Raw genomic sequence first — 8,929 nt, 5'->3', positions numbered from 1 at the left:
CTGCTGTGCCCAGTAGTGCCTCCACTGGGATCTATGAGGCCCTGGAGCCCCGGGACAATGATAAGACCCAGTATCTGGGAAAAGGGGTCTCCAATGCTGTTGAGCACATCAATAAAACGATTGCGCCTGCCCTGGTTAGCAAGAAGCTGAACGTTACGGAATAGGAACAGATTGACAAGCTGATGATTGAGATGGATGGAACTGAGAATAAATCAAAATTTGGTGCAAATGCCATTCTGGGCATGGCCCTCGCTGTGTGCAAGGCCAGAGCTGTTGAGAAGGGAGTTCCCCTGAACTGTCACATTGCTGACTTGGCTGGCAATCCTGAAGTTATCCTGCCAGTTCCTGCTGTCAATGTGATCAACGGCAGCTCCCACACCGGCAACAAGCTGGTCATGCAGGAGTTCATGATTCTTCCTGCCAGAGCAACCCGCTTCAAGGAGGCCATGCGCATCGGGACTGAGGTGTACCACAACCTGAAGCACGCCATCAAGGAGAAGTACGACAAGGAGGCCACCCACGTCGGGGATGAAGGCGGATTTGCCCCCAGCATCTTGGAGAACAAAGAAGCCCTGGAGCTCCTGAAAAATGCTATTGGGAAAGCTGGTTACACCGACAAGGTGGTGATTGGCATGGACGTAGCTGCCTCCGAGTTCTTCAGGTCTGTAAAATACGATTTAGACTTCAAGTCACCTGATGACCCCAGCAGGTGCATCTCACCTGACCAACTGGCGGACCTGTACAAGTCCTTCATCACAGACTACCCAGTGGTGTCTATCAAAGACCTCTTCGACCAGGATGACTGGGACGCTTGGGCAAAGTTAACTGCCAGCTCAGGGATCCAGGTGGTAGGGGACGATCTCACAGTGACCAACCCGAAGCGAATCGCCAAGGCCATGGGCAAGAAGTTGTGCAACTGCCTCCCGCTCAAAGTGAACCAGATCGGCTCTGTGACCGAGTCTCTGCAGGTGTGCATGCTGGCCCAGTCCAATGGGTGGGGCCTCATCATGTGTCATCATTCTGGGGAGACCGAGGATACTTTCCTTGCTGACCTGGTGGTGGGACTCTGCACAGGGCAGATCAAGACTGGTGCGCCATGCAGATCTGAGCCCCTTGCCAAGTACAAGTACAACCAAATCCTCAGAATTGAAGAGGAGCTGGGCAGCAAGGCCAAGTTTACTGGCCAGAAGTTCAGAAATCCCCTCGCCAAATAAACTGGGCCGGCAGACCTCTGGTAGCCCCTCCCCCAAGCCTGTCGGCATTCTCACTGCTTCATTAGAGGTGCCCCTGAAGCCAAACCAGACCATCTGGACACCTGTTGAAAACCCCAGCTTTGTGAGCCTGTGACAGCCCAACTCCTCGCCCTTCTTGCGAGCTTCCCACCAAGTGCTCCAGTGTCATCCCGAGGTGTCAACAGGCAACATCCCCAGTGGTTCTGTTTGCAAAATAAACATCAGTGACCCCTAAAAAAAAAAAAGAAAGAAAATAGCATCATCTTGCTGCAATACTACTTCTTGAATTACAGAGTGAAGTTAAGCCCTTTGGCAAGTGTTTACCTCTTTGTCTCTGTTATTCATGTTGTTTAACATGAGCCTGCAATATGTATTCCTAGAGTTTAATATTGACTTATTAGACTTAATTTCACTCTATCTTAAAACCAGCCCTGGGTTCAGGAAAAAGTTAAGCACTCAATCATTAGCCAAAAGTTTGGTGGCTCAAATCCATCCAGATGCACCTTTGAAGACAGACTTGGCCATTTCCTTCTGAAAAGTCACAGCCTTGGGAGTACTACGGAACAGTCTCCTCTACACTCCAGGTGTCAACCTGAGTCAGAATCAGCTCTATGGAAACTAACAGCAACCCTGAAGCCAACTCCTTCCCTGAGACGTTGATAAATGACTACCTTGAAATTCCACCAAAGACCATGGTGGAAATTCCACCAAAGACCAAACTCCTTGATGATGAGTATTTTGCCCAAATCATTATTTGTAAGCAGTGTCACAGTGCTGTACAATCAGAGACTGGTTTTCTTCTTTGTCGACAGTACTGTTAAGTGCTTTTGAGTTGGTTCGATGCCATCCTCGTCGTTGTTCTTATGTCATGAGCACATTGTTGCAACCACTGTGTCAAACCTCCTTGTCAAGGCTCCTCTTCTTTTTTACTGACTCTCTACTTCACCAAGCATGATGTCCTTCTCCAGGGATTGGTCTTGCCTAATAGCATGTCCAAAGTACATGAGACAAAGTCTTTACAACCTAAGGAGCATTCTGACCCTACTTCTTCCAGTACGTATTTGTTCATACTTCTTGGTAGTCCTTGGTATATCCAACATGCTTCATTAGCACCGTAGTGCAAAGGCATCAAGTACACTGGCTTCCATCAAGTACACTCTAGTTTCCTAAGTGACATCTTTGCGTTGAAACACTTCACAGTGATCATTTACAATAGCTTTGCCCAACCTACTATGGGAAATCACTTGATTTCTTGACCACTGCTTCCATGAACATGAATTGTGGATGAAAGCAAAATATACCCCTGGACAAGTTCAATATGTGGTCCATTCATCATATTTCTTCTTATTTGTACTAACCCATACTGAAGGCTGCAGTCTGATCTTCTGCAGCAAATGCTTCAAGTCCTCTTCACTTTCATTAGCAAGGCTGTGTTATGTGCATACAGAAGGTTGTTCCTTCAAACTTGATTCTGTATTCTTCCTAGAGTCCAACTTCCTTTATTTGATCAGTATACAGATTGAATAAATACAGAGAAAGGATACAACAACGACACGCACCTTTCTTGAGTTTATACCTCATAGTATCCCCCTTGTTCAGTTCAAATGACTGCCTCTCCTCTATATCTAGGTTCTGCCTGAAACAATGACATCTGCTATGAGCACCATGAAGTGTTCTGAAATTTCCATTCTTGTCAAGGCAACCCACAGTTTATTATTGTCCACACAGTCTGATACATTTGCATAGTTAATGAAACACAAGTACCTATTTTTTCTGGAGTTCCTTGCTTTCAGCCAAAATCAATCTGACCTCAGCCATATTCCTTGCTTCAAGTCTTCTGATTCTGTCCTGAATTTCTGGCAGTTCCCTGTCAGTGTGCTGCTGCAAGTGTGGTTGAATGCAACTTGAGCAACATTTTACTTGCCTGTGATATCAGTGGTATTTTTCTACAATTTGTGGATTCTATTGGCTCACCTTTCCTTCTCTGACACACTTCCATCGAGCCCTCATATCAATCCTCTGTGGGTTTCTGAGTCTGTAACTGTTTATGTGAGTAGAAAACTCAGTCATTCTCCCAAGGAGCTGCTGGTGGCTTTGAACTGTTGTCCTTGCAGATTGAAGCCAATGTGTAACTACTAAATCACCAGGGATCCTTCACTTTCTTTAGAATGAGCAGGTGTCTTTCGCATCTCTTGGTGTAGAAGAGTGAGCGCTTCCGGTGCTTCATCAGCTTTTTGACACATTGTAATTGGCATGCCATCAGTTCCTAGGACCTTGTTTTTAGATAAAGATATAGCTCATACTTATTCCATCTGTATTCTGAGCAAATAATCAGAGGCTATACGATTATATGCAGAAGAATGTGGCATCAGAAATGGAGAAGGCCTTGTTAACAACCTGCAATATGCAGATAGTATAGCTTTGCTTGCTCAAAGTGAGAACATGAACTTGTAGATGGAGATGAAGGATTGCAATCTTTAGTATGCATTACAACCCAATGTAAAGTTAACTAAGATCCTTACAATTGGATCAATTGTCAGCTTCCTAGTAAATGGAGAAAAGTTGACATTATCAAAAATATTGTCTTGTTTACATCTGCAATGAATGCTCATGGAAGCAGCAATCAAGAGATCAAACAACGCAAAGCATTGGGTAAATCTGCTGCACAAGACTTTTGTAAAGAGTTAGAAAGGAAAGTTGTGAAACTGAGGACTAAGGTGTACCTAGACCAAACCATGGTACGTTTCATTGTGTTTCCCGTACTGATCAAGGCCTCCAGACTGATTGGATGTATAGCATCATTCCCAAAAAATGTCCCCAAAGCCTGCATCATCCGCATCTGCTGGGAACTTGATAGAAATGCAATTGATCAGAACATTCCCCAGTTCTAAGGAGTCAGAAACTCTGTGAGTGGGACTGGGACCAGCAACGTGCTCTAATAAACTTTCTAGGTCATTCTAATATAGGTTTGTGTTTGAGACCTGCAGAATATAGAGGAAAGTTATATTCCATGTTCTCCTTCATCTGGTAGTCTCTACTCACATCTCCTCTCTCAGAAGATAGTAGAGGCCAATGGGGTGCCACAGAAAGTAGTCAGAGGTAATCCGAGTGCCTTTTGATAACTCTGATGTCATGACAAACTGTCAAGGCAAGAAACCTAGAGCAAATTTTATGAGGGTGCTTCAAATAGTTTGGGAGGGAACCCCCATTTTTTTAATTCCACTTTTCTATGAACTTTTTGAAACCCCTTTACATTTTCAGCCAAACTCTTCAAAGTTTAGCTGTGACTTTAACTACAAAATACCTATTTAAGAAAGAAGTGTGTATTTACACACACGTGCACACGGCTGGGTCCATCAGTGAAACCACCACCTGTGGGGCAGAGCTGTCCAAGGGCAGTGATAAATTTGCCTCCATTAAGTTGGCTCACTGTGTTGCAACTATATGTTGGACCTCCCCTTATCGCGGTGTGGTGTCCATTTGCACCCCGAGGTTTTCCAGTGACTGAAAAGTGAGCGCCGCAGCTTGGCAGCCTGTGCTGCAGCACAACCATTTATTTTGTGCAGCTCTCCATCCTGTATGGTCCCATTGAGCACAAAGCCTTTGAAGTCCATGGTGCATATCATCCAGCTGACAGTGGGCAGGATTGGAGGCCACCTCACTAAAGCCCAAGCCCAAGCAGCCATCCAAATATCTCCCCCGAAATGGAAGCTCTATTCTTCAACTGAGCTATGCTTTATCAATAAGATGTTTTCTTGCTTACATCGTTTATCGATCTTTGCAGTGATGAATTTTTCTTTTCTTTTGAAAATTTTTCTTTTCTTTCTATCTAAAAAGTTCGTCTGCTCTAACAAGTTCTTGAACTTTCTCTCAGTTTCTTGTTTACCAGTGTGCTCGGGAATGAAACGAGGGGATAGTTTAAAGAATTTCTCAGACTTTCTAACCTCTGAGGACTGCTTTGTGTCCCCTGTGTCTTTCCATCTAATTTGTGTAAATCCGTTTTAAATTGGCATTCGTTTACTTAATGTGTGATGTCGACAATGACTTCATTGCAGAAGACAAGGAGTGTTTCCAGGAGAGGTGCTCATCCTCGCATGGGCCTGGGAGAAGAAAGATGAGCGGGGCAAGTATTTGCAAACTATGACACCGAAAGCTGTTGATCTCAGTCCCAAAACTGACTTGGAAGAAAGGTCTGGCGAGCTGTCTCTGCAAATGCAATGACTAAAACCTCGATGGAGCACACTTCTATTTGGACACAGCTGGGGCAGCTCTGCCTCCTAGCTGGCTTGACTGCAATGGGTTTTTTAATGTGCCAAGAAGTGAAATACTTACAAGAATAATCACTCGCTCCCTGCCCCCACACAAACTCCAAGTTCAGATTTGAAGCCTACTGCCTACATTTCTATTTTTAACTTCACTTTGCACTATAAGTAAACCTGCTTAAGAAACACCTGGGGTAATTTAATAATAAAAGCAGGACATAGAGGATGCTAGCAGTTGGCACTAGGGCATAAAAACACAGAGAATATAAAATGTAATAGTGATTGCAAAATGTAATACAATTGCTTGAAAATACAATTAAATCAGGTTGGATAAATAGCTTCCAGGATATAATAGGAAGAGGAGAGAGTTCATTTCAATGAAGTGAAAACGGAGAGAGTAGTGGAAAACCTGAATAAATAATTTAAAGCTGGAAATGAAAAAAGTTCCTGGTGGAGTGTGAGGAGACAATTGAGCTCATCTGACCTCCTGCAAGTCCATGAACCTCCTGGGGCTTCCCTTTCCTTATTTGGGAAAGGAGGGACTGGATCTCAAAGGTCTATTCAAGTTCTAAATTCCCCTCCTGGGGACCAGGAGGGAATGAAAATGTAGGGCATCAACACAACAACATTAGTGGCTCTGGGAAAAAAAATTGCACTTACACAAACTGTGAATTGGGTTTTCTATGAAGCATTGATTTTATCTGCTGGGATCCTTTGTTATCCTTTAAAAAAATAAGAGATCAGAACAAATGGCTGCAATGGTTGAATTTCCCTGTTTCCTTCATTTCCTGGCCACCCTTTTCCTTTATCTGAGGTTAGAGAAAGGCAGTCTGCATACAGATAAAACAGCCCATGTGGATAATGCCACACTGCAGTTTCAGGCTCATTCACTGATTTCTCTTTCTGCCCATCTGCTGCTTTATATTCACCTGATCCTCCAGGGTCGAGAAGTTAGCTGGGTGCTAATCAGTGGGGAGGAAAAGGGGAAGCTTGTGTTATTGCAAACTGGATGGGTCATGGATTATGGGTCAATCAAGCAAAGGCTCTAGTTAGGCTGTTAGATATTTAATTCATTTAACCACGAAGATTTCCTGAAAGAAAACAATAGCCTCATGCAACATGTAGACAGCTGTCAATCACAGAGGCTAAGGGGGAACATTGTCTTTTATGATGCTTATTCATCAATCCACAGGAAATTGAGGGGAGCTGGAGAAATGTTTCTAAGCTCAATGTCCACGCCCCACCCCCACTCCCATATGCTTCAATAGGAGTCCTACTGACAGAGTGGTTATATGTTGGCTGGGATCTGTAAGGTCTGCAGTTCAAAACCACTGGCCATTCCAAAGGAGAAAGAGGAGACTTTCTATTCCTGCAAAGAGTAATAGTTTTGGAAACCCACAGGGGCAGTTCTGCCTTATATCATAGAGTCACTATGAGTTGATGGCAGTGAATTATGCTTAACATATAAGATAGTTAAGATTTTTTGTGCCAACCTGGCTGATAAACACATGTGGGATTAACTGAAGGGAGGAGAGATAAATGCCTCACTGAGCCTCACCTTTCTAGTTCTCAGGTCTCTTGATTTCTGATGGTCAGACCTGGGTGCAGCTGCCTTAGCCAGTTCCCTGCTTCAGCTGGGAAGGCTCATTTCCTGCAAGACAGCCCCAAAGAGAAGCCACATGGACCTACCCCAATGCAGCCCTGGGTGCTGGAGCAGCCATGTGGAGACCCCTGCGATGTTTACACTGAGATGTTTACACACATCTCACTGATTTGGCTTTCCTCCTGCAGTCGGCATCATTGTGTGTGTTTTGAGAGATGGAGGAGGACTTTGTGGATTGGTGGCGGACATATGGGCTAATGTTGGACTGGGCTTGGGCAGCACTGGGTTAGAATGTATACTTTCCATTTATATAAAGCTCTCTCTTATACATATGAGATTCTGTGGATTTGTTTCCCTTGTTTACCAGACTAACACACATATTTTTAAAAGGTAGTCCATCTTGTTGTTCCTAGTCCCCTGAAGACAAATTTCATGCTCTTCTCACATCCAGAGAGCTATTTATCTCCATTGTGCCTCCAAATGAGGTAATCAAACTGTGACCTGATTAACAGGTCAGATTTCATCCCTTCCTCAAGTTGACAGATTATGTAACTGCCACAGGGAGGTACTAGGGGCACACATGTGACCAGATGTGCAGGTATTAGAGGCACATACATAAAAGGATGGGCAGGTCCTAGAGTTAAAATGGTGGCTTAACCTAGATTGTCCCTGAGCTGCTTTGACCGTAGGTAGGTGTCCCTGAGCTCTTCTCCAAGGGATCAACCTATGATCCTGAACAATCTATGATCCTGGGCTGCATTGAGGGTGGGGCAGACAATGGAGTCTGATTGCTCTCAATGGCAGACAACCTTCAGGCAGATGATTTTCAAGGGTACAGTAAGCAGCCAGGTGCTTGCAAAAAGCCCTTTAAAATTGACATTATTACGGGGGACTTTGTGGGAAATAACTTTTAACTAGGAAAATATAACTGGGATTCATCTACAACCTATGAGTATGAAGGCCTCTCTCCCCCCGAGTCTCAGCCTCACAGACTCCTTAAATATGAGTGTAGAGAATTTGTCTGTATACACTCTCTTCCTGGTTCTCAGTTTCCCGCACTTTACCTATAGAAGCTCATTTAATTACCATAATTAACCCATGGAATAGGTACTATTATTAACAATACCATCTTTACAGAGAAAGGCATTAATTAATTCCTAGAGTGTGACTTTAGATAGGGCCACATAGCTATAAAAAGGTGGACTTGTCACCCCAAACTGGGGGGCATCTGGGTCTTTAATCCCTTTAGACTTCCAGATTCTTTCTTCTTTCTCCTTTTCCCTGACCTCTAACCCAATTCTTTCCATAAACAGAGATCTGCTTGTCAAGTCACATTCTCTTAGATGTTCTTCAGATGTACTTCTAGCTCTTCAAAAGGTTCAGAACAATGGCTTAATTAATGTATTTCTTTCTGGGGATTCTTGGGTCTGGTGTCAGTTGGAAGACACTGATGTATGAACAGCACATGTTCTAGAACTTGGCTCAAGTTGGTAAAAGTCCACGTTTATCATTTTCAGAAGGGCCTTGGGATAGATTGCTGAAGATGTAGATAATGCAAGGGTGGTACAGCAAAGTAGGATACCAAGCAGAGAGCAATCAAAGCAGGGAGATTGGCATAAGGCTTTCAGACAGATTAGAACCGAGCCCTGGAGCCGGAGGAGCCACTTGGAGACCCCTGCCAGTGCTGAGATTCTTACATCACTACTGAATTCACAAGACTTTCCACCCACTGACTTATGATCTTCCTGCATTTGGTGTCACTACATGTGTTTCGTGAGTCTGAAGAGCCCTTTATAGATTGGTATCGGACATATGAGGTAATATCAGACTTA

The 8,929-nt window shown here is 44.0% G+C and overlaps 1 protein-coding gene across 1 annotated transcript in view; it reads left to right on the top strand.

The window, feature by feature from the left end:
- Positions 1–1,214, top strand: part of LOC101647802 (alpha-enolase-like) — a 1,535-nt gene extending 321 nt beyond the window's left edge. Inside the window, exon 2 of the mRNA XM_030885055.1 lies at positions 207–1,214. Within this exon, the coding sequence (XP_030740915.1) occupies positions 207–1,214 (1,008 nt within the window). The remainder of the gene's footprint in view (positions 1–206) is intronic.
- The last annotated feature ends 7,715 nt before the right edge of the window (positions 1,215–8,929 follow it).

This window comes from Echinops telfairi, unplaced genomic scaffold (genome assembly GCF_000313985.2).
Source record: "Echinops telfairi isolate 266 unplaced genomic scaffold, ASM31398v2 ScPeMD7_18;HRSCAF=68, whole genome shotgun sequence".
Lineage (NCBI taxonomy): Eukaryota > Metazoa > Chordata > Mammalia > Afrosoricida > Tenrecidae > Echinops > Echinops telfairi.
Note: the sequence above shows the minus strand (reverse complement) of the source record. Positions and strands in the feature narration are given on the sequence as shown.